Source organism: Callospermophilus lateralis, chromosome 2 (genome assembly GCF_048772815.1).
Source record: "Callospermophilus lateralis isolate mCalLat2 chromosome 2, mCalLat2.hap1, whole genome shotgun sequence".
NCBI classification, from domain to species: Eukaryota; Metazoa; Chordata; class Mammalia; order Rodentia; family Sciuridae; genus Callospermophilus; species Callospermophilus lateralis.
The window spans coordinates 157,114,142-157,137,992 of NC_135306.1; the positions used below are offsets into that span (position 1 = coordinate 157,114,142).

General features: G+C 46.0%; 2 protein-coding genes across 24 annotated transcripts in view; one reads left to right on the top strand and one right to left on the bottom strand.

Moving 5' to 3' along the window:
• Nucleotides 1-11,210, top strand: part of Ppfibp2 (PPFIB scaffold protein 2) — a 148,655-nt gene extending 137,445 nt beyond the window's left edge. For 18 of the 23 annotated variants that reach the window (XM_076846806.2, XM_076846811.2, XM_076846803.2 and 15 more), the window contains 9 exons: nucleotides 2,147-2,297; nucleotides 2,560-2,671; nucleotides 2,886-2,974; nucleotides 3,273-3,395; nucleotides 5,206-5,331; nucleotides 6,061-6,249; nucleotides 7,411-7,596; nucleotides 9,768-9,833; nucleotides 10,898-11,210. In XM_076846806.2, the coding sequence (XP_076702921.1) occupies nucleotides 2,147-2,297; nucleotides 2,560-2,671; nucleotides 2,886-2,974; nucleotides 3,273-3,395; nucleotides 5,206-5,331; nucleotides 6,061-6,249; nucleotides 7,411-7,596; nucleotides 9,768-9,833; nucleotides 10,898-10,969 (1,114 nt within the window). In that variant the 3' untranslated portion in view covers nucleotides 10,970-11,210. Of the gene's footprint in view, nucleotides 1-2,146; nucleotides 2,298-2,559; nucleotides 2,672-2,885; nucleotides 2,975-3,272; nucleotides 3,396-5,205; nucleotides 5,332-6,060; nucleotides 6,250-7,410; nucleotides 7,870-9,767; nucleotides 9,834-10,897 lie in introns of those variants that run through there. The other 5 variants (XM_076846808.2, XM_076846814.2, XM_076846812.2 and 2 more) reach the window with 3 other exon arrangements.
• Nucleotides 11,211-13,755: 2,545 nt separating this feature from the next.
• Cyb5r2 (cytochrome b5 reductase 2) lies at nucleotides 13,756-21,721 on the bottom strand. Its single transcript, XM_076846828.2, has 9 exons — nucleotides 21,601-21,721; nucleotides 20,988-21,131; nucleotides 20,728-20,800; nucleotides 18,306-18,412; nucleotides 17,863-17,992; nucleotides 17,326-17,409; nucleotides 16,558-16,643; nucleotides 15,068-15,167; nucleotides 13,756-14,198 (listed from the first exon to the last, which is right to left on the bottom strand). The coding sequence occupies exons 2-9, from the start codon at nucleotides 21,063-21,065 to the stop codon at nucleotides 14,026-14,028; spliced, it is 831 nt and encodes a 276-aa protein (XP_076702943.2). The 5' UTR covers nucleotides 21,066-21,131; nucleotides 21,601-21,721; the 3' UTR covers nucleotides 13,756-14,025.
• Between the last annotated feature and the right edge of the window lie 2,130 nt (nucleotides 21,722-23,851).

Consider the following 23,851-nt stretch of genomic DNA (forward strand, 5'->3'; position numbering starts at 1 on the left):
GCTATCCTGGCATAAAAAAGCTTCAGTACTCACTCCTACTTCCCATTTTGCTTGTTGCCCAGAACTAAACTAAAGATGCAAATTAGAAGTAATGTTCCAAAACAAATGTGTCCTCTAGCATTCCATACCAGAAGTACGGGATAGTGGAAACAAAACCGTATTTTAGATGTAACAAAGCCAGAAGCTAGTCTGTGGAAATTCTTTCCAGTCATCAAATCTGCAAAATCTTAAGCAGGAGATTTGGTTCTCTTGAGTGCTTAGTCAAAACAGAAATTCTCTCCTGTCAGGAATGTACTTGCTAATGAAGTGTATGCACTTATGAATCTTTAACATTCATATGTGAGAGATACTTGATAGAAGTTTTCCTAAATTTAATCAATGATTCTAAAAATGTGCATGTCAATATCAATTACAATTACAAATTGTGAAGCTGAAACTTTTTAAAACTCTCATAATTATAAAAGAAAATATTGACAGTCATTCTAGAAGAAAGACTGACTCAACCTCCATCCTACTCCATCATCTCCAGGGTTCTAGAATGGTGTTTTCTTGTCATTCTGGCCCTTTAAGAAATCCTTTCCCTTTAAGAACAGCTCAGCCAGGTATTCAAAAAATGTATTCCTGTATGTTAGGGGTGGGGGTCAGCTCTCTGTATTAAGTGGTTTTGCATCTGCACATTAAGCCAACTGAGTACTGAAGATGTGGTTAGGTCTACAGTGGTTTGCACTGAACATGCACACACTTTTTTCTTGCCATCATTTTCCAACAATGCAGTATAACAACTATTTGCATGGCATTTACATTATATTAGGTAATGTAAATAATCTAGATATGACTTAAGTTTATGGAGGATATGTGTAGGTTGTATGTAAATATTACTCCATCTTATGTAAGGGACTTGACTCCCTCAGAATTTGCTATCTGCAGGGGGTCCTAGGACCAATTTCCTGTGGATACAGACAACAGAAAGAAATCTTTCTGAATATTTAGTCTTTAATATTCCATAAATCCCCATTTATTTTTAAAAAATGAATATAAAGTTACTTTGTCCACTGCCTGCCACAAAGTTTCTTTTGGGATTTTGAATGTTCCATTATTTTCACACTTTAAATGAAAAATTGATGTCTCTAAGAATGGTTTTAATGTCTACTCATCCTGTCTAGGAACATGATCTAACTCTTCATTTATTCATGTCTTTTTTATGTTGCATAGTTGAGTGTTATGGCTACTATATCACCCCACTCTACCCCCTTGTGGTCCCCACCCCATCACAATCACATACACAGGTACACACATTCCTTGTTAAGGCAATTTCTAGACCATTTATAATTTTGGTTAGTATGGGGGAGAATTTTTATTGTTTTAACAAATGCTTTAATAGCTGTGCATGGGTACTGTGTAGAAAATGGTTGATTTTTGCTTGTAATATACGTATTACATACGTATATATGTGTATGTGTGTGTATTTTATTACTAGTCACCTTACTGAGCTCTCTTGAGCTTTCCAGGCAGGCAGCCCTCATCTGAAAAGAACTATTTTCTTTTATGTCTACCTTTCTAGTAGCTATACTTCTTTCTTTTATTTATTCTAATAAACATTATAATATTTTTGATGCAATCCTCAGAATATTGTTATTATTATTAATAAGTACTGATAAAAATATATTGTCTCTTTGTTGATTTTTAATATGAAAGTCCCTAGTATTTTATTAATATTGGCTATTGTTAATTGGAGGACTGTTGATTTTTTTTTTTTTTTATGTTAGAGAACCAATTGTCTTTTTCCAACTTTCTAAGTATTTTCCTTAAAAAGAGTGTTGAATCTTGTGGACAAAATGAGTTAGTTGTAGGTGTTCTTCCTAATAGGGCCATGCTCTGGGATTGTGACATGTTGAGGTATATGTGGACCTATTGACTGCAGTCTCTTAAGGATTATGTCAGCTGTCTCTAAGTAGCTGGATTTGAAACTCATTTGTTATAGAGGGGACTTGAATGTACCTCATGTGAGTGTGTTGTGGAATTTCCTTCAGCTATAGCCCATGGTTGGGTTGTTTGTTAAAAGGTAGTTCCTTTTTGATGAGGCTTTATTATATGCAGAACCTCAGACTCTCAACTTACAAAAGTATACTGTTTCCCTGCTTCCCAGTGATGCCAATGCCCCCTTTGCCCAGTGGAGCACAGAGCGTGTATGTTCATGGCTTGAGGACTTCGGCCTGGCTCAGTACGTGATCTTTGCCAGGCAATGGGTGACATCTGGCCACACTTTACTGACAGCTACCCCTCAGGACATGGAAAAGGTAAGAGCTGAGCCCAGGGAGAGGAGGCTGTTATTTCTCCCCAGACCAGTTCATGGGAAGGTGAAGGCCCCCCACTCCATATACACATAGGAAGATGGGCAGGAAGGCTGGGATTTCCTTAGTAACTGCAGGTTGACATCCCAGGGTCTTGTGCACAGATCCCCTGCCACATTCTTAGAGCATCTCCACCCTGACACAACATCCTCTGGAGATCAAATTTTCTGCCAAAATTTTACATCTGGTCTTCATCTTGCAATTTCAGGAACTAGGAATTAAGCACCCTCTTCATAGAAAGAAACTTGTTTTAGCAGTGAAAGCCATCAACACCAAGCAGGAAGAGAAGTCTGCGCTGCTGGATCACATTTGGGTGACACGTAAGACAGGCATATATGTATTAAGTATGTATCTGACTGTTCCTAAGGGTAAAAAGAATTTCCATGTTGAATGTGTGCCTCAAAGACAGCTGTGTCCTTGTGAAAGGCAGATGGATTACTAAATCTTCTGAAAAAAACTGGAACCTCAAAATGATAACTGTTGCTTCTATTCTCAGGAATCCCAACACATCTATTTTTTTTTCTGTATTTATAGGGTGGCTTGATGATATTGGCTTACCCCAATATAAAGACCAGTTTCATGAGTCCAGAGTTGATGGACGAATGCTGCAATACCTAACTGTGGTAAGGACTTTTCCTTTAAATATTTCAGTTGTTATCTGTGAGCATTTGGCTCAGATATGCCCATGATTGTTATTTTAAGCCTGATTCCATCTTATTCTGAAGTCCTTGAAATAGCATTGATTGTTACGTAAGATATCCCCAGTAGCAGAGTACAAACCATTGTGATAAGAGAAACTGTTGGTATGTCCATAATGTACCTTCCTGAAATGTGGAAGTCTTGTCTGTTTGGCCAGACCAGGAAGGACCACTGGAGTCTTATCACTTTGGAAACTGGCTCATCAAAACTTTTCTTTTCCAGAATGATTTACTCTTCTTAAAAGTCACCAGCCAGCTACATCATCTCAGCATCAAATGTGCCATTCATGTGCTGCATGTCAACAAGTTCAACCCCCACTGCCTGCATCGGCGCCCAGCTGATGAGGTGAGGGCAGGATAAAAGCTATGCAGGGAGCCCTGAGCCAGGACACTTGAAATATCCTGTGTGAAAAAATAAGATTTACATAATCACAAGATGCTGCAATTGGACTGTGGTGCTTGGGATTCTGGTACCCAAAACACCCATGTTTCTTGTACTTTTGTGTTCCATTGTGACCACTAAACCTCCAAATATTCCACTCTCCCTTACATTACAAATGTAATGTCTGTGGCAACAAGTTTTTCAAAGTCATCATGATGATTACAGGAGATGAGGAGATGATGCAAAGGAAGGGGGAAGGGATACACAAAGTGGAAATATGAGTGTCAGGCAGAGGACAGAAAAAAACAGAGAAAAAGGGACAAGGAGCCCTACAAAATCATACATTAAGAATAGTTTTTCTTGGGCTGGGGATGTGGCTCAAGCGGTAGCGCACTTGCCTGGCATGCGTGCGGCCCAGGTTTGATCCTCAGCACCACATACAAAAAAACAAAGATGTTATGTCCGCCGAAAACTAAAAAATAAATGTTAAAAAAAATTCTCTCTCTCTCTCTCTCTCTCTCTCTCTCTCTCTCTCTGTCTCTCTCACACACACACACACACACACTCTCTCTCTCTCTCTCTTTAAAAAAAAAAAAAGAAAAGAGAAAAAAAGAATAGTTTTTCCTACTTGTATATACAAAATTAAACAATGTTCAGGTCCAGATATACAGAATCCATGAGCAGGTCTTAGTAGAGAAGAAACATTACAGATAAACACAGGAACCCAAATGATATATCTGATATTGTTCCATGAACCTCAGGGTTCTTGGTGGGCCCCAAACTGAAGTGTTGTCAGTTATATCCCACCTCCTCTGTTCCTGGAAACTTTGTCTACCTCTGCTTCTTGGGGGATTAATGACTCTTACCTCTGTTCTCCACCTCCTGTTTTCTCAGTATTCAACAAATATACTTTGCTTGCCCAGGCACAGTGCTGGGCATTTTAAAGTATCTTGATGTGTGTTTCCTGCTTTAGTCAGCTTTTCACTGCTGTGATTAAAAGACCTGATGAGAATAATTTTAGAGGAGGAAAAGTTTATTTGGGGGCCCATAGTTTCAGAGGTCTCAATTCCTTGGGGCTTAAAGTGAGGTAGGACATCATGACAAAAGAGTGTGGTGGAGAAAAGTGGCGTATATGATGATCAGAAAGTAGAGAGAGAGAGACTCCACTAGTCAGATACAAAATATATACCCCAAAGCCATGCCCCTAGTGACCCACCTCCTCCAGCCATTATCCACATTATCTACCTTCAGTTACCACAGAATTAATCCCTTCAGGGGATTAATTCACTGTTTGGGTTAGGCCTTCCTAACCCAACCATTTGTCCTCTAAACCTTTTGCATTGTCTCACACATGAGCTTTTGGGGCATATCTCACATCCAAACCATAACATTCCCCTAAACATTTGTCCACAAGAATATCTTTTTCTTTATAAAACACTTTTCTCATAAGTGAATCTTTAAAATTATGTTGAATAATTGAATGAAAAACTACATGCCTTTATTTATTTTTCCCAAAGTTAGTCAGAAAATTAGGGAGAAACAGCATTCTGCATTCAGATGTCTTAGTGTAGAAGATCATGTAAGTTCCAGTAAGAGTTGTTTCTCAGAACTGAGAAGGCTCTCAGGGAGGCAGTCTGGCTGGCCTGGGTTGTTAGGCACAAGGGTCTTCTTTTGGTGAGGCTTCTGGGGCAGATTCATTCACAGGGGATGACTCCACAGAGGACTGTGGTAGGACCAACGAAGTCTAATGTCCTCACTTTTCTTCCTCTCACAGAGTAACCTTTCTCCTTCAGAAGTTGTGCAATGGTCCAACCACAGGGTGATGGAATGGTTGCGATCTGTGGACCTGGCAGAGTATGCACCCAACCTTCGAGGGAGTGGCGTCCATGGAGGTCTCATTGTGAGTTGCGCTCTGGGCTAGCCCAGTTGCTTTGAATGTAGACTTGGGTGTTCAGAAACTAATTTTCTGAGGGTCAAACATATATTCTAGTAAAAAAAAAAAAAAGATACTTCATCTGAAACCTTTATAGAATCTGAGTTTCAAAATATTTGATAATTTGTGGGTAAGAATTAATATACCCCATGGAAAACAAGATAGCTTCTGGAAAGGCTTCCTCCACTACAGACCGAGAGATCCCAGGTTAGTGGGAATGCATGAGAATCAGACCTATACAAGTCAGCTCCACCTGCTTCTAGAGGAACCAGGGGGACTGGGAAATGAGGGGGAGGTCATCAAATGTAATTTCCTGCTTTCCATGATATAATCCTTATCACAACTCAGATCTGTCAAGTAGCAAAGCCAGAGAAGAAATATGGAGGTGGTGGTGTGGATGTTTGGAGGTGGTGGTTTGAACATATAAGGTTCAAGACTGTAAGAGACTGTGAGACATCCTAAAGAGGTCCCTGTTCTCTGTTGGTCTGGGAAAATGAGATGGTGACTTAACAAATATGCTAGTGTCTGCTCATAGCCAAGCCTCATCTGGGTAGAGAGAGGAAAGTAGGACATAGAACAAGGGTATGAGCTTCAGCCTAATTTTGAAGGCACCCTAAGGCCCTGAAGGCCAATTTCTCCCTATTACTAGGTATCATCTGTTTCCACTGACCAAATTTGTCTATTATTACTTCTTAGATCCTGGAGCCACGCTTCACTGGGGACACCCTGGCCATGCTTCTCAATATCCCACCACAGAAGACACTCCTCAGGCGCCACCTGACCACCAAATTCAGTGCCCTGATTGGTCCTGAGGCTGAACAGGAAAAGCGAGATAAAATGGCCTCACCAGCTTATACACCACTGACTACCACGGCCAAAGTCCGGGTGAGTTGTTATACTCTTTCTGGGTTACCCCTGGGGACTTCCTTCTGGCTGTCAGGTCATACACTGTCTCAGTACATGGAGCCAGATCAGTGTATACATTGAGAACCAGGAGCAGCACTCAGCTTCTGCTGCGGGAGTTTGGTCTGTTTGTCTTCATTAGGCCTACTGCCTACCTGTCCTAAGTCCAAGAAAGAGAGCACAGGTTTTTTTTTACACAGAGGGACATGTTCAGGAAGCATCTATTCTCAGGTAGCTGGGAGCTTGTCCTCTACCCAGTGCTACTGTTACTCATTTTGCATAGCAGATGTGTTCCTGATCTGGATTCCCTTCCATTAGGCCCATCTGTATGCCACAGTGCAGGGGACTCAGTCAAAGCTATCCTGACAGCATGGGGAGTGCTCCTGTTGCAGCTGGTTCCACTTGTCCTATTCTGTGATGTGGCCTGCACACAGCTGTCCCATATCCCTAGTCTGAAGTCATCCAAGTACCAAGACCAAGCATCTGTGGGCTCCCTAAATCCCACAAAGCCCTTCCTGAGCCACAACATCCCTACCATGTCCTTCCCAGATCACAGGCCCACAGACTCACTCTCTGGAAGCCAGGTTGGCCCCTCCCCAGCAGGCATGATGGTGCCTCACAGCACAGCTCACAGCTTAACCTTCTTTTCTAATGGAACACAACAGCAAGTATCTGGACTTTCTGAGGGGGGAGTCCAGTGCTGGGCAAAGCTAAAGCAAGAAGGAAGACCAACCCAGGGCATCTGGTGTGGCTCTCAAAGCACTGGTGTCAAAGGCACTGGATGCTGCTCCCTAGTGTGCTGTCATCAAATGTGGTGAGGCAAGTCCTCCATGCTTGGCCTCAAGTGCAGGCTGGTGTTCAGTAAGAACTGAGTCCATCTGGGAAAATAGGAAAGTTCCTGGGAAAATAGGGCAATGGGAATGAGTTTTCCCAGTCTTGGAGGAGCAGTTCTTGTTCAGGATTATTTATCTTTTCACCTTTCCTCAGCATAGAAATTGCCTACAGGACCTGTTTGGTTCAGTTTTTTCAAGAAGCAATTTGCCTTAGTTCTTTCCTCCTAGGACTGTTCTTAAATATATTGTCAGTCATATCTGCACACTGGAATAGTAATCTTTCCATAATCTTGTATTTGCTGTATTTTAGCCAAGGAAACTGGGATTTTCACATTTTGGAAACATAAGAAAAAAGAAGTTTGATGAATCCACAGATTACATCTGCCCAATGGAATCTAATGATGCTATCAGTGATAGTCACCGGGTCTACAGTGGCTGCCGAGGCCTCAGCCCCCTTGATGCTCCTGAACTGGATGGGTTGGACCAGGTGGGACAGGTTAGCTGATGCTTGTCACCTGCCCTCTCTGTGCACCTGAAAACACAGTAACACCACGTGTGCCATCATAACTGCACCTCACCCCCTGCTCATGTGCATGACTTGCAGAGAACACTCCAGCAATTATGTAGCCCCAGGCCAATCTCTCTTCATACTTTGAAGAGGCAGGCTTTGGGGACTGTTGTCAAAGGTGGACTCAGGATGAAAAACCCTTAAAGATGCTTTTACATTTTTAGTAATTTTAAACAGCCAACTTCAGCACCACCAGATATGCATGAACTTAGACACAGGTCCAGAGACTATGAACAATCCCCAAAGACTCAACTCTCAGGCATTTCCCCTGTGCTGCAGTTGAAAGAAAAGCTCAAGTGCCTTATGCCTATGGGCCAGAGAATCTTGGCTGAGATCAAAGAGACAAATGGCAGGGACTTCTGCCGTGGTGACAGTGTAATTGTGTTATGTCTTTCTCTACAGAGGTAGTTGCTTCTTTCTGATAATAAAAACAATATTTATGTAGGAAGTAAACAGTGCAACATATTTGTAATCTTGTTGGGGGAAGAAAGGTGAACATGGCTGGAAATGGAACCCTACTGATTGTAGCTTAAAAGCCTATGGCACTGAGCCCAATCCAGGTACACAGTCAGGATTCCCCAAGGGGGCTGGAGCAAAGAGGGACCCCTTTTTCCTCTTTGTATCCTTCAGAGAGGACTGCCTCAGGCCCCACCTCCCTCAGTGAAGCAGAGGGGAAACTTGGGTCTCATGCACATCCTGGCTATAGGTCACATCTGCTGTGCAGACCCCAAGTCGGTTTCTGGTTCACTAAAGGAGAGTGGGGGTGACATGCAGGGATGCCTTACTGGCAACACTCTCTGTTCTTTCATGTGTTCTGCCAGCTTCTCATAACGTTGTGGGGCATGGTTCGCCTGGGCTGGCAGGGCTGAAGCAGATCTGGCCTCTTGATTTAGAGGCTGACTAGCTGATAATGGGCCCTCCAGATGGGCTCTGTCTGGCCAGAGACAGAGAGAGACGTGTGGTGCCAGCCTGAGCTCCTGCTCTTGAGATTCCAGTTCACCCCAGGCCAGTGTTTGGCTTCACTGGGTCCCTTGGGCCTCATCTACAGAAGAATAACATCTGTGTCATGATCATCTGACAGTGGGGCAGGGCCAGTGACTCCATTGTAGCACTCTGATTCTGTCCCAGATGGAAAGGCTGCTAAGATTTGCTTCTTATACCACCAGCAGCCTCAGACATGGCCTATTCCCTCAAACCACCACCTCACCTGAGGTCCAGCTGTTGAGAAATGTAGATATAAGCTTGTCAGCTGGGAACACTGGTGTTTGATCCTGGCACTCAGGGCAACTGAATGGCACTCGCTCCTCCAGGCTGATCCCTGGCCATTGTGGCTGTACAGCCAGTCAGGCCAGCTTTATCCCTTATTTCTTTGTTATCATATCCTGGTGAGAGACTTTGCATGTGCCTGTTTTCAAACCCTGCATGGAACTGTTTTGCCAATTCTCTCTGTGGCTACATGGAAGTCCTCTTTTCCCTTTGTGGGCCTCAGTTGTTCCACCTGTTAAAAAGGGGTTTCACTTGATATCCTACAAATCTATAAAGAATGCTTCTAAACCTACAATGTCTAAATCACCTTAGGGAAGGAGAAGTCCAGCATTATCCAAGGAAGAGGGGAGGGGAGGGGAGGAAGGCTCCTCAATAGGGAGGAGGCAGCAGCTTCCTGAAGATGTCCATCTACACTGGGGCATCAGTATCTGGCGTTCTGTTGGTACCTGGAAATTGTCATTCTATCCAGCATCCTGAAGGCCTGCTATTCTCTTCTCCTGGAATTATCTGGAACAGTGAACATGTGCAGCAGAGCTGCTTCTCACAGGCTATACCTGTGCCCTGCTTCTCTGTGCCCTAAATGCTGATGTGACATGTGGCCTCATGAAAGTGTGTGCATGCAGTGTGGGACATTGGACACCTTTCCTCAGCAACAGAAGCAGCACGTACCTCAGTACTTGCCACTTATCAAGGCTTGGCACACTCCTTGCCCAACTCTCCAGGGAAGCATGCTCTGGAGAAGCCAGGCCTGAGCAGGATGGACATTGCATGCCATCTCTGCAAGTTACAAGCTGCATCTGTGTGTGCTGACCAGGCTGCTGCCCATTTTACAGATGGCGCCTTCCGAAGGCACTGTGACGCAGATAGGGCTCCTCTCCCAAGACATCCATCGCCTTACGGTAGGACTCAGACCCTCACCCCCCCACCCCAAAACAACACAGTAGGGCTGGTGTCTGAGAAGGCCCAGTGAGCTTGGTGGGCTGCTGTTCAAGGATAAGGGAGAATAAAGGATTGTGCTGGGCCCTGAGGCCACAGCCTAAGCCTGAGTCAGCTCAGAAAGGCAGAAAGCAGCCTAGGGGCCTCCTGCATTGACTGATTGCTAGGCCTTGAGTCACTAATGGGCATCTGAGGTAAGACATAGTAGGTCTACGGTTCTCTTCCCCACCTCAGCCCTCACCTCTGGCCTAGTGGACATGGTTCTTTCCTCTCTGGACATGAGACACATGTATTTCCCATCATCATGGACATCACAGGCAAGCTAGCATATACTGCCATATACCCAAGAGAACAAATCAGATCATGTGGAGGCAGGCAGCTCAGTCTCAGGGGAAGAGCAGCAGCTTTGGAGTAAGGCAGACCTCATCTGCCTTTTACCTTAGGTGTGTTGTTCCCTATCTGAGCTTTGGATTAGTTACCTGTATTTCCCATCTTGCAAGGGTTATAGGCAGATAAGAGCTGGCAGTAAAATGGCCAGTTACAGAGCACAAATTGTCTTTGAGGCCCCATGCCTTCCAGACCTTTTAGTTTCTTCATAGCCCATCCTGAGCCTGGTAGTTATAGTGTCTATCAACACTGAGTCCCATGTCACTGTACTTTGCTTGCTGATCTACTGTGGCATGTTTAGAAGACTCTGTCTAAGGGTAAGGCAGGAGTCTTCTGGATCCAAGCAGGTCTCTTCTCGTTTCTTGGCTCATATATCACAATGGATCTATCCAACCTTGCCCTATCATCTCTAATAGGCCTTTTGTGGCCTTGAAATAGCAAGTTTACCTCTAAGTTGAGCAGTTTATTTTTACCTTAATAGTACTATCTATTCTGACCCAATGTTCAGGGTCCCCGGGATACCAGGAACTTACAGGCATCTGTCAGACCATACCCAGTGTCCCCTCTGCTCCCTATGTAGCTGTTGTAGGGAAGCCTTGGCCAAAACTGTTAAACTGCCTCTTTGGCTGTGTCGTTTCAGACTCTTTTGAGCCAGGACCAGCTGCTGAATGACTCTTGCCTGGCTGCCCCCAACTCTGATGACTGGAGATGACATTCTTCATGGCCGAGAGCCCAGAGAGGCACATGTGGGGCCCTAAGTCTTTGCCTCAATGGGGAGCTGGCACACAGCCATCTGTACTATGCAGATGGAGCTGGTGGGACATCTCAGATGTGGGTGCTGACAAGCAAAGCAGAATGGTGGGACAGGTGTCCAGGAGGTGCCCCCCATGTTCCTAAGTGTTTTCAACTGTGCTGTGTTCTTTACTGAAGCTTTTCTACCTTTTGTACTTTTATACATGGACTACAGACCACTTTGTGGGGAGTGCAATGAGATATCAGTGCATGGACTCAATGGCTCATGCTGTTCCTGGTGACAGCTGGGAGACTCTTACACCAAAGGGGAAGAACTGTTAGTCATAAATCCTCTGCTGGAAAAAAAAAAAGAAAAGAAAGTTAGGAAAAAAAGTGTTCTGAATGTTCTATAGTGATTGAGTGGGGTGAAAGGACTATGGGGGCTCTCTCTGGGCTGCTTCACAGGAGCATCTTTTCCATTCACTGAAATCTGGCTGAGGAGGGTATTCAGGGCAAGAGCTGTGGGACTCCTCTCCTGCTGCCCTGGCTGCCCTCCATCCTCGCCCATCTTCAGTGGGGATCTTCTGGGCCTCCCAGTGTCTGCACAGAGGAGTCCCCAACACATACACACACACACACACACACACACACACACACACACACACTCATCTCATCCTGACACAGAGTGTACCAGCCTCTGAGGCCTTTCCCTCATTGTCCTCAAGCGGAATGTCTGCTTAAACAGCCCCCCCCCAGTGGAAAGCTTCTGCACACCCTAAACTCATTTCTACTGGAACTCATCATCTTCCCAAACAAGCTGTGCCCTTTGCCCTTTCTAATGTGTCCCATTTCAGAGAGCTGCCACTAAGCCCCAGTCAGTGTCCCCTCCCCAACCAGCCCCTTCCTCCCTCCCACCCCCATGCTCTAGTTTCAGCCTCATCTCTCATCTGATTGTTGCAGCTGGTCTTCTTAATTTCTCATCATTCCAGTTGGTCCCCTCCAGACATTTCTCTACCCCATTCCCATGATGACCTCCCAAAACACTGTTTTAATCCTGTCTTTGTTCAGAACTCCTCAGTTAAATTACCACAGATGAGCATCCCAGGCCCTTCTCCATTATCGGCCATTCTGAACCCACTGTTGAGTCTTCCCTCCCTCCAGGCCTTTGCTTAATCTGTTCCCTCCCTGTGGCATCCATTTTTCTCCCAGTCCCCTTCATGAAGCCAAATGTTGCCTGTCAAGGACGAGCACAGATACTACCTCTTCTATGTCCCTCAGGAAGCTTTTACTCTTATATGGGTAAGCCCAGTCCTAACCTCAAACTCTTGATCAGGTTCCTGCTGACCAGCATCCTTGATCTCTACACTAGATGCCAGCAGCACCTTTCTTCTAGTTGTGAAAACAAAATGTCTCCATATTTTGTCAAATGTTCCCACAGTAGAGGAGGGACAAAACCCCCCAATTAAGAATCATTAGGCTAGAGAATGAATCAGAGAAGGGAGGTCCAGGAGATAAAAATATCTAATGAGGTCAGCAGGAGCCCAATCAAGAAAGATCTTGCAAACTAGGCCCCTGGAATATGTCCTAGAGACAGAGAAGTGGCCAGGGTGGGTAATAGAGTACAAGCAGAGCAGGGTTTAAAGTAGGTAGGTAACAAGCATGGTCAGATCTGCAATTAGAGCAAAACCTGAGCTCAGGATCTTATCGTAAAGTACCCAGCAGAAGTATCATTCCTTGAGCAGGAGATTTCCTGAAGACATGCTGAATGGGTAGGTAGATGAAGCCTGGCCAGCCCTTCCCTTCAGACCTCCCACAGGCCTTCTGTGAGACCATTCCAGTGTATGGCCACCTGTGGGCAAGACAGCTGTACTGCAGAGAGTTCCCTAGAGCTGCATTCATCTTCTGTGCTCCTTCTGCCCTTCCTATTGTCCTGCATACACATATACAGTGGGTAACAAATCCAGTGGTACCAAGGTCAATACTGCTTCCATTATGTCAGTTTTTGTGAAAAGAGGAATAACTTGGAATAAAACAGACCCATTTTTAAAGTCAGCTATGCTACCTACTGGCTGCACACTTAGTGGGAACACTTAGTCTCATAACCTGTGTCCTCATTTGCAACTTGGAGAACAAAATCCCCTCAGGATCTCTGGCCTAAGAGGCCCTACCCACTCAGATAACAGAGCGGCAACATGTTGTCCTGGTCCTGCACAGCAGATGGCAACAGTAGTCCCTTGTATCACTAGGGGTTAGTGACAGGATTTAAGGCAGAGCTTCTGGAACCTGCATGCAAGTTGAGAAACTTTTGTTATGTATGTAACCATCTCTACCCTTGTCCCATGCCAGGTCAGAGCTTAACACTTGGAGGATTCTCAAAAAATAATGCACTCCATGCCTCCACCGGTTGTGCCCAAAGCAGGGAGTCTGGAAGGAGTTCTCAGAGCCTACTTACCCTGGGATTTATTGCCCTAATGTGTGTGCCTTTAATCCCATTCCCACTTCAAGGTGTCCCAGAAGAGAAGGAAGAGTGCATTATGGAGGGTGCCTGAGACCTTGTAGGCCTGACCTTAAAAGCAGCACACTCTAAAGAGAGGTTCAAGAGAGATTACTGGGAGTTACTGTGATCCTACTTGGATTCTGTTGGAATTCTGTTGTGGTACTATTGCAGTTCTGACCCCCTTGGGGACACATAGAAGCCAACTCTCAAGCTGGGCAGACAAGGCCCAGTGGGTCTCTCACACAACCATACTTCATGTGTTATCTGCTGACTACTTAAGTTTATTTTGCTATGGAGAAAGATAACCATAACAGAGCTCTTTCCAGCCTCCAAGGCAGGAGGTCTCAGAAGTCACTTTGTCTCCAGCCTCTTGAACACTTCTTCTTAGGCCCCACATTCAAAAGGGGAATGCCAGTGTGGGGGCTCAAGGGTGCATTTAGATGCACCTTCAAAAACATCCCAGTTTAATATGGAGAAGTTGAACTCACTCTGAAACAGAGGAAAGGGTTCCAGGAAATTTTCTAGGAGTTCAGGAGATACTAGTAGGTGAAAATCATGTCCTTGGTATAACCCAGCTTCTCCAGGTTGGGATGAGCTGCTGTCTGGATCAAGGCTGGTGGGCCGCAAACCAAGATGAGTGTGGTTTTCCCAGGGGGTGGGAGGTGCTGCTTGATCATGTCAGCAGTCACAAACCCTGAGCTGTACTTCCAGCCTGAAATGAAGCACAGCAGGAAAGAGTCATGGGGTAGCAGGCTATGCCCTCTATGCTAGGCTTCTGCCCTCCCTCCTTTCAGCTAAGTAGACTAGGCTGCTCTACAAAGGCTTAGAAGACTCTGTACTGCAGCTCCCTGTAATAAGCCCAAGAAGAGGGCTTATTACAGGGAGCTGCAGTACAGAATTTACCCCCTATTCCAGCCATTGCTGGGACTCAGAGGTCCCTGCTGGTGACTGACTGCACTGAGGAGAGTGAAGGACTCCATGATGAGGTGTACTAGAGTATAGTGAGTCAGGATAGTGAGCTGAAGCTGTCAGGGCATGGTATGGAATAGTGTGGGGTTTGTGGAGTTGGGCAGCGCCCTCTGCTGGGTAGTGAGCCATATGACAAGACACGTACAGATAAGTACAGTGTGTGAGACATGCCACACAGGGTACATTGTGCACGGTGGTTGCTGGGGTGCTGGCTGAGACTTAGCATATGACAACTGCTGTCCAGATGAGATGGATGGGGAGGGCTGCAGTGGCCATGAACAATGACATGACTGGTGAAAAGACCAGTGGCCATATCAGCTGCAGTGTGTGTGATGGCTGTGGTGTTGAGAGTAGCCCTGGGGCTCAGTGTTCCTTTTGATGTTCAATACAATTCATGGAGTGCTCCTGAGATACTGGACACATGCCTTTTGTCACCATTACAAGCAGGCTATCCAAATCCTATCTCCCTCAACACTTGCATTTCCCATATGGATCCAGAGCCCAAAGCCAAATGCTCAAATTCAGTCCTCATAAACAAAATAAGAGGCCAGTCCTTCAGGTGGATCAAAGCCTGGAGCTGACCCACAGTGAGGGAAGCAACAGGGTTTGTACCAAGGGGAGGCCTGTCCAGGGTGTACCACAGTTTGAACTGGTTTAGGTGAGTCTTGGCAATTTCTTCCAGCTCCTTTCTCATCAAGATATCCTCCTCTGTCTAGAAAAGAAGGAAAATTATAAAAGACCCTCCAGGGACAGCCTGTATGTCCTCCCACACACTCCTGCCCAAGCTGCCACCACCCTTGCTTGAGTGTATGCAGTAGACTCCCAGAATAAACGAGGGTTCTGCTGCTCCTACGAGCAAACCCATCCTCTCATGGAGGGAGCTGCTGGGATGGTGACATTTCCCACAATGCAGCAGTAACTGCTGCTAAAAGACCGTGGCTGTACAGGCTGGGTGGCTTCACTTGAAAGTCCCCATCCCACCTCCTATATTCACATTAGGCACCAGGAATGGCAGAACCAACTAGAACAAGCTCACTATAGGCTTAGGTCTTCTGCAAGAAAGTAGGGACTAAGAAGTCATTCAGGAGACACTACCAAAGAACTACAAAAGAAAACAGACTGGAGCCTCATGTGGGAAAAGAGAGCCAAAGTTACTTGTCTCAGGCTCAGAGTACACAGAAGGTATGGATCATAAAACTCTTCAAGACTCTTGTCTCAGTTTTCCACTTCCGAGGTTCCATTTAAGAAAATAATATAGAAGTCATCAGGCCTAGGTGCAATTATTCCTCATTGTATCATTTAGCATTAATAACTGAAAACTGGAAAAAATGTAGATTTAGTAAATTTAATCTAAACTTGACACAGACTATGATGAAAATATTCATAGAATTTTTTGTCTTTCTACTTTTTTTTGGCGGGGGGGGGGGTGGCGTAGCACATACTAGGGATTAAACCCAGGCACGCTTTTCCACTGAGCCACATTCCTAGCCCTTTAAAATTTTTCTCCTTTTTAATTTTTATTCTGAGTCAGGGTCTCACTGGGTTGCTTAGGGCCTGGCTAAATTGCCGAGGCTAGCCTGGAACTTGCAATCCTGCCTCAGCTTCCTGAGTCACTGGGATTCTAGGCATGCACCATTGTGCCCAGCTCATAAAGAGTTTTAAGGGGAACAAAATGCCTATGTGGTAATGCTAAGTGAAAACAATATATACACACATGCACACCACACACAGAAATATATAGCACATAAAAAGAATAAGTAAAAATATATATGTTTTCTCTATTTTTTTCCAAATTTCCACTGAGAGCATCTATGATTTTGTACTCAGAAAATCAGAAATATGTATCAAGGAAGGAAGAAATAAGTATCAAGGAGATACGGGTGCTACAGCATTGACTAGGATGACAAAAAAAGTTAAACAAAAACAAGCAGTAAAAGGAGCCTGGATTCAATCTTCTCCAGCTGCCCACTAAGCCCTCCCACAGCCACAGGCACCCAAGCAGCAAGCGCCTGGTCAGTGGGGGAGGAATGAATGCAGAGCCCCAGATCAGCGAACATTCCATTCTCCCTCTGCAAGCTCAGGGCTGACTCGGCAGAACTGACCTGGTTGGCAAAGATGAGGGACATCCTGGTCTTGTCCATGGGGTTCTTGGTGATGTGGCGTATGAGCTGCAGCATGGGCGTAATGCCTGGAACACAGTTAGTGGGCAGGCAGAACAGCTTCTCCTGTCCCCTGGCCTGAACAGCTTAGCAGTTTCCCTTAGTCCTGATATCTTTTCACTTCTGTCCCCAAACTAAGTGGGGAACAGTCCATCATTTTATTGTCCCTTTCAAATGCAACAGTAATTCAAAAGCCCTTTTTCAGTTTCATATGGCAAAATGGAAAGAGCATTCTGAACTCTTAAGTATACTCATTTGCAAAACAGAATTAGTACCTTAATAAATACCTTAATTAATATGTAAATGTGATGTTTTTTAAAGTGCCTATGATGGTACCTGGCACACTGTATGTCTCCATATTTTTTCTCTTCAGTCAGTTATTCATTCCCAAGGGTTGGGAGAATTGGGCTTGGAATGAGTCTAGAAACTGTTGGAGACCAGGGGCAGTCCAGTCGGCCCCACCTGGCCACATAGCCTCCACGTGGCCCAGGATTTCCATGTAAGACTCTCTGTGGCCCTGGACAGCCTCCACATTGGTTCAGAGGAGCAGGGCACACAGGGCCAGGTTCAAGACCTATACTAATTCCACATTCCCACCACCATGGCTATAGAAGGAATCTCTTGTGCCATGCCTTCTCCAATAACTCCAAAGTCAAAGTCAGAATTATCTTAGGGCTCACCTTCTGGATGACACCCCCAGAAACCTCTTACCTGTTCCCCCAGCAATCATTCCCAAGTGACAGACCAGTTTTTTCTCAGGCATTCTCGTTTTGTACTGTCTGATTGCAAGGTTTCCTGGAAACACAGAGAATGCTTCTAATTTCTGCAGCTCTTGTCTGGGAGCCTGCAAAAGACTATTGATTTTCTTTAGGATTCCCAGGAAGCAAGTCCGTCTAAGGGACTTGCCAGAGAAGCAGGCCATGATAGCTTCCTCTACCAGCCCCATAAGAGCCTGGGCCTCCTCAGGGAACCTCTGGGCCTTCTCTTCTGAGGCAAAAGGCAAGCTGAAGCTAATATGGAACCTCACAAAGCACTCTCACCCATGTAGCAAATGCAAGAGAACAACGCAGCCTGGATTCCACCCATCATCCATTTTCAGTGTTATGTCTCAGACTCTGAGTTGGAGATACAGTGAAGACACACTGAATGAAGATTAGGACCTTGTGAGGTGGGTATATGGATGACAATAAAACCAGTGCAGGAATCTCCTTTCTCCCAGCTGGAGATTCAGTGTGATTACCCCAGTACCTTGCCCTTGGTAAAATAGGCGCCCCGTTGGTCCTCGAAAAAGAATAGTATCCCCAATTTTCATTTTCTCCAAATACTGAGTCATCTTCCCTCCTTCAGGATAATGAGGGTGTACATTTTTGAAGTAGATCTGAAAAACAAGGCAACCTGATTTTCACATGCTCAGATCTATGGCCCTAGCTGCACACAACTAGAAAATGCATCTGCTACAGAAAGCCACACAGGGAAAATGACCCACTCCCACAATTGCTATGGGTAATACCTAAAGACTGCACTCAGTTTACTATAGCTCCACTGTTAAATGACACTGTTAAATGAAAGTCCTGCTTGGGGCATGAGCAACCTCACAGAAAAAGTACTGCCCTCTACCCTGACACCCACAGTAAACAGCTGCACATGGTGTTGTTTTTTTTTTAATCTTTATAATCATTTATATCATTTACCTTTATAATTAAGTCCACAAAGCCTTTGTCATCATCACTTGAGACAGGTGTGTATGCCCTGATCACGAAATCATTATCAATTCTGGCCATGAGATGGACATAGTTACCTACAGAAGAGGTACCAAATATTAGCCTGAGCATGGCCAGCCTAAGGAGGACCTGGGAATCCCAGAAAGGACTATACTTCAGTGAAGGAAGGGCAAGTGGGGAAGGAGCTCAAATCCAGGATCCCAGGAGAGGCTACTTTACCTCTCTGGATTTTGTCTCTTCATCTGTAAAATGGGGATGATGGGCTTGGGGTTGTGGCTTAGTGCTAAAACACTTGCCTAGCATGTGCAAGGCTCTGGGTTGGAACCCATTAACACCCCCACCCACCACACACACATACACAAGTGGGGGTGATGATATACCTGTTCAGATGTGATCATAATTTAAGTAATTTGTAGAGGAAGAGAAGCTAACTGAAATTGGAGGGTGAATTTTGCTTCCAAATAAAAATGTTATCTTTACAAACTCATTTCTTCCTGAACTGGATGTACCACTGGGGTCTCTGAATAAGTCACAGCTACCCATCTGTATCCTAGTGCCTGGAACAGAACAGGCCTGGGATTCATAGACACTGGAGGGCCCCAGTATCTGGACACCTATGGACCAAATAAAGCAACACTACTGTGTCTTTCTGACCTATGGCTCCACTGAGGGACAGCAATAAGATTCTGAACCATGAAATTCTGCCCCTCCAGAGTGGAATTCATCACACTCGTATGACACTGAGACTAAGCCCAGTATCAGATGATATGCTGGGCTACTCAGACTTCTGTTGAACCTAAACTGGAGATACCAGTGACCATGGCAATTAGTGCTGAGGGTAAGAGTTGCTACCAAGAGGCACTAACACTAGAGGCAAGAAAAGAATACATATCAGTTTCTGAGGAAGTAGAAACTGGTTTTCCCAGGAAATTAGAGACTTTAATGGAGACTTTAGAGTAGAGATAGAGGCTCTGTCTCAGGGTAGGGAAAAGACGGTAGGGAGGAGGAAAGGTGGTGGAGTGGAACAGTCAAGAAGCCAGTCCTTGAAATTGCTTCTGGAGCATAAACCAGAGTCTTTGAGGAGGCCCTGAGGTCTGAGGTGTAAGCACATTTGATGACTGACTGTGGTGTGGCCGGGTACCAGGGATACTCAGGCACACAGGCCTGGAGCAGCCTCCTTTTGAGAGCTCACTTGATACTGGGAACCTGGAAAGGCTGTTCAGATGCAGCTAACCTGGGCTTGGTCTAGCAGCATCCCCAGACAACTTGGGGCTGACCCACTGGTCCCTTGGGCCCTATCTCTAACTAGCTTAATTTCAGCTAAGTTGAGAAGCATCAGCAATATCCTGTGTCCTCATATCAAATTCTCCCAGAACTCACTAAAATTACCCTGATCCCACTAACTGCACAGCTTCCACCAGGACCAAGGAAATTTTATTTCTCCAAAGTTTTTCATTCTTTTACTCTTTCTACAAACAGGACTGGTGACAGGCCAGTCAGAAGGCTGGAAGGCAGCAGGACATTGCACTGTCATGCACAGAGAAGGAACTGGGGACCATCAAGGAGGCTGATGGGCCAATCTAGCTGCCTAGTGTATAATTTTATTCCCTACAGAATTGAGGTTAAGGTTTTCTCTTGTTCATATGAGAAGAGTAGGCTGAGGATTAGGATATCTAACAGGAAGCAAGCCCCACAAGTAGTTTATACAAAGTTTCTCTGGATCCCTAGGCCCTGAAGTTTTCCAGTTTACAGACTGAACTCAGCTGTCTAGAGGTGTTACAGATTGAAAACAGGGTAACTTGGAACTCTAAGACTGCTAGGACTGATATCACAACAGTTCCTGCTTGTGTAGATCTGGGGACCCTATAGAAAATCCACAGTGAGGGGAAGGCACCTGCCTACCCCCACATTCTGAGCATTCTCCTAACTGCAGAGGAACGTCAGTTCCTCCTTTCCCTCCTATGTGCACAATGCTTTGCAGTTTCTGAATTTTCATATCTGTCAATCACCTTACCCTCACTATAATGTAAATGAAGCAGGCAGGCAGGGCCTGGGAAATCCCAATTCATAGACTGAAGATCAGAAAGGTTGAGAAACTTGGTTAACAATGCCCATCAAAGAACCTTCCAAGGAGCCTTCAATGAGATCTTAGATCTTCTGACTCTAGCATCATCTCTTTTCAATGCTTATTAAGATACCACTTTTAGTCAGCCCAAATAGAATAATGAAGAATGATCCCAAGCCCATTTTCTTCTCCCTGAGCCCATATGGTTCAGGAAGAGTATCAGGGAAACCTTGTACCTCAGGAGGTTGGAAACCTGTGTTTCTGATACAAACAGAGTACCTAGCGCTCAAAGGCTGAGCCCTGGAGATGACACCAAACCCCACTCACCTACAGGAAGTCCTAAGACATGCTCTGGAGAGGGCAATCCAAAGCGGAACCGGCGGGTGTTGTGGTTGATTTTCTAGTAAAAGAAAACAGAGGCAGGCTTTATCAGCTCTAGAACTCTTGCTGGGAAGCTCAAATTCCTGGGAAAAGAGCTCCACTGGCCCATGATGAGAGTCCACCCCACTTTCCCATCCAATATTCCCCACCACTTCTGTCTCCTGTCTTTCACCCAACCAAGGGGAGGGGTTGGGCTGATCCACTACCTCTTTCTCAATCAAAGGTAATGGGTACTTGGCATCAGGGTCCTGTAAGGTGATAGGATCTCTCTTCCTGGAGTTCATGTTCTTCAGAGCAAACACAAGCACTGTAACCCCAATGACCGCAAGGGCCAGCAGCAGGGAAGGGTCCTGGCAGACACAATGTGAACAGTACATCTCAGATCTTACCATCCCTGAGCAGCACAGTGCTCAGACACAGCATCCTCCCAACCACAGTGTCCTCCCCACAGGAGGAAGCAGGCTACACTAACAAAAAGCAGGCTGAGCTTCTGTGTACCAGAAGGTAGGGAGGGGGTCAGCTGCAGATACTGGTGGGAAAATGCTACTATCTCCAGGGCCCTCCTGCCCATCTGCCTCATCCTGGCTACAGCCAAGGGTGCAAACTTTGGGAGTCCTCCTCCACGTGGGGTGGTTATGATATTACCTGTAATATGCAATACGGAACGAAAGCCCAAGCCCCCGGGACAGAACCAGACAGAGGGGTGGCTGCCTCCCATTTTGGTCTGGGGAGGGTGTAGGAGTGAAATAGCTCTAACCAGAGGATGTTCCACGACTTTGGGCACCCTCCAGGACAGGCAAAGGAGGCCTGGGCACTCACCTGCTAGAGGCTTGGCGGGCCTCCCCGCAACCGCCCTCAACTCTGCCACCGCGCCCGGCACGCTAGGCCAGCCTGTTCATTTCTCCACCCAAGCCTGGCCTGACCGGATTCGGTACAGGTCGTTCGGCTTCTCCCACCCGATGCCCCGCCCGCACCCCGCCTTCTGGGAATCCGCCGCCCGCCCAGCCCAGCGCTCCCGCCCTGCGCGGTGCTGCCAGCGGCCTACGCGCCTCTGTCCCGCCTCCCGCCCCCGCTTGGGTCCGTCCGACGTCCGGGCCGGTGGCTCTCCGCGCCTCCCGCCTCTTCCCGCCCTGCCGTCCCGCGGAACCCACCCGGAATGAGACGCCCAACATGTTAACGAACTGGGGCTCCCCGCGGAGCTCCGCCAGGCGGACTAGAGCGGGACTGAGGCCGGCAGCGGACTGCGGCAGGCAGGGGACCGCCAGCGGCCCGGCCTTGGCGGCGGCTGACTGCCCCCCCAGGGGCCCAGTCGAGGATTCTTTCTCGCGCGATGCTGGCTCTGGTCCAGCCCTGCCCCCAGGGCCACGCGGAAAACCGAGACTTCTGGGCTTGCAGGCCGGGAACCGGGGGCGTCCTTGTTCCTAGATTCCTAATTTGATCCTGACCCCCTCTGCACCCCCGCCCCCCGCCCCTTGCATACTGAAAGCAGCCATGACTGAGAACTCAGTCCCCCTAGCTTATTTAAGTTGTGGCTTGGCTGGAGAAAGGGACATCCGAATGACTAAAGGAAGGGATGCTGCAAAGGGAATGGGAGTTGGGGGCCAAAAAGCAATAAATACATACATTCATTCAACACGTCTTGTGTGCTTCTCTTTTGAGCCTTGTCTTGAGCTGTGTGTTTGCAGAGTATGGTGGAATCAGAAGCTATCATTGAATTGAAGACATTTACTCAAAAAGTGTTCTCTCATTTCGCTGGCCAGTCCGTCCGTCCATCCATACATCCATGCATCCCTTGAAGAGAGATGGCAACAATCGGCCCTGATGGGATGGAAACCAGGATGAGAGACACTGATGGTTGTAGTTATGGGGGTTCTTCACAGTGCCTTTTAGAACCTTGGTCTTCCACCCCATCCCACCCTGTGCTAGTGGCAAAGGTAAATCCCTGCCTCCTGGGCCTGAGAGAGAGAAGCCAAGAACAAGTCCCCACCTGTTTTAGTTTGCTAGGACTGATGCCAGACACTGGGATCTTTTGGACTGGTAAAGATGGAAACAAAATCTGGTCACATGTGAACATACAGGCATGACTTTTCTTGGAGCTTTCATTTAGGAAGAGAAACATAGCTCTGACAAAATGTCAGACTGGGTCTCTGAACAAAAGAAGGAAGCTTAGTTTGTTGGTTACTTGCTGGGGTGGGAATGTGAATTAGCTTTCGGTGTACTCAACTAAAGATAATTTAGTTCAGTTGCTGAACACACTAAAACGTTCCCAGTTTAGGTAGCACTTAGACATAAGCAGTAGGCAGGAGTTTAAGAAAATACTTGGTATAGAACAAATTGATTAACCAACAGCCCTGCTTCAGTGACACCTCAAACTCTGAAAAGACAGCTATTTCAGGACCCTTGTCTGATCTCAGTCTTATAAACTATTCCTCTTACAACTGAAGAAAGAGATAAATTCAGGAGAAGATGAAGATAGGTTTCCTTAGAAGGGCCTAATTGCTGAGGCATCTTATACAAGACCCTACACAAACACAGACCAGAGATTTCCATACTCCGGAAAACAGGAAAGACCAGAGCCCACAGCCCATAAATTCTATTAAAAGAGTTCCATTTAGGACCTGTAAACCAGGCCAAGATGACTGAGAGTTGTCGTTAGGTTGTTAACTAATGTAGTCTGTCAATCCAGAGCTGAAAGTGATACTTGGGTGGGTGTTCTAAGGATCTCCCTCCTATTCCAAAAAAGGCTGGGACAGAAAGAAGTGGAATTGTCACTGTCCTCTCTGAGAGAAACCACTCTCTCCCTTGAGGGTGCTTCGCCCTTCTTTCTCTTCTAATAAACTTTGCTATACTTTTACTAAAAGTCTCATGTCTTGCTTGAAATCTTCTCATGAAGAACTAAAAACATAATGCAATCTCCAGTAAGATCTCAGATGTGATCACATCTCTGTTTTCACCTTTCCTCAAGTATGCAAAGCCAACACTGGTTGAGGGTGGTGCATACTGTGTATCCTGGTGTTTGCTGTCAGGCCATGAGCTTGCCCAGCACCAATAATGCATTTTCCCTTTGTCC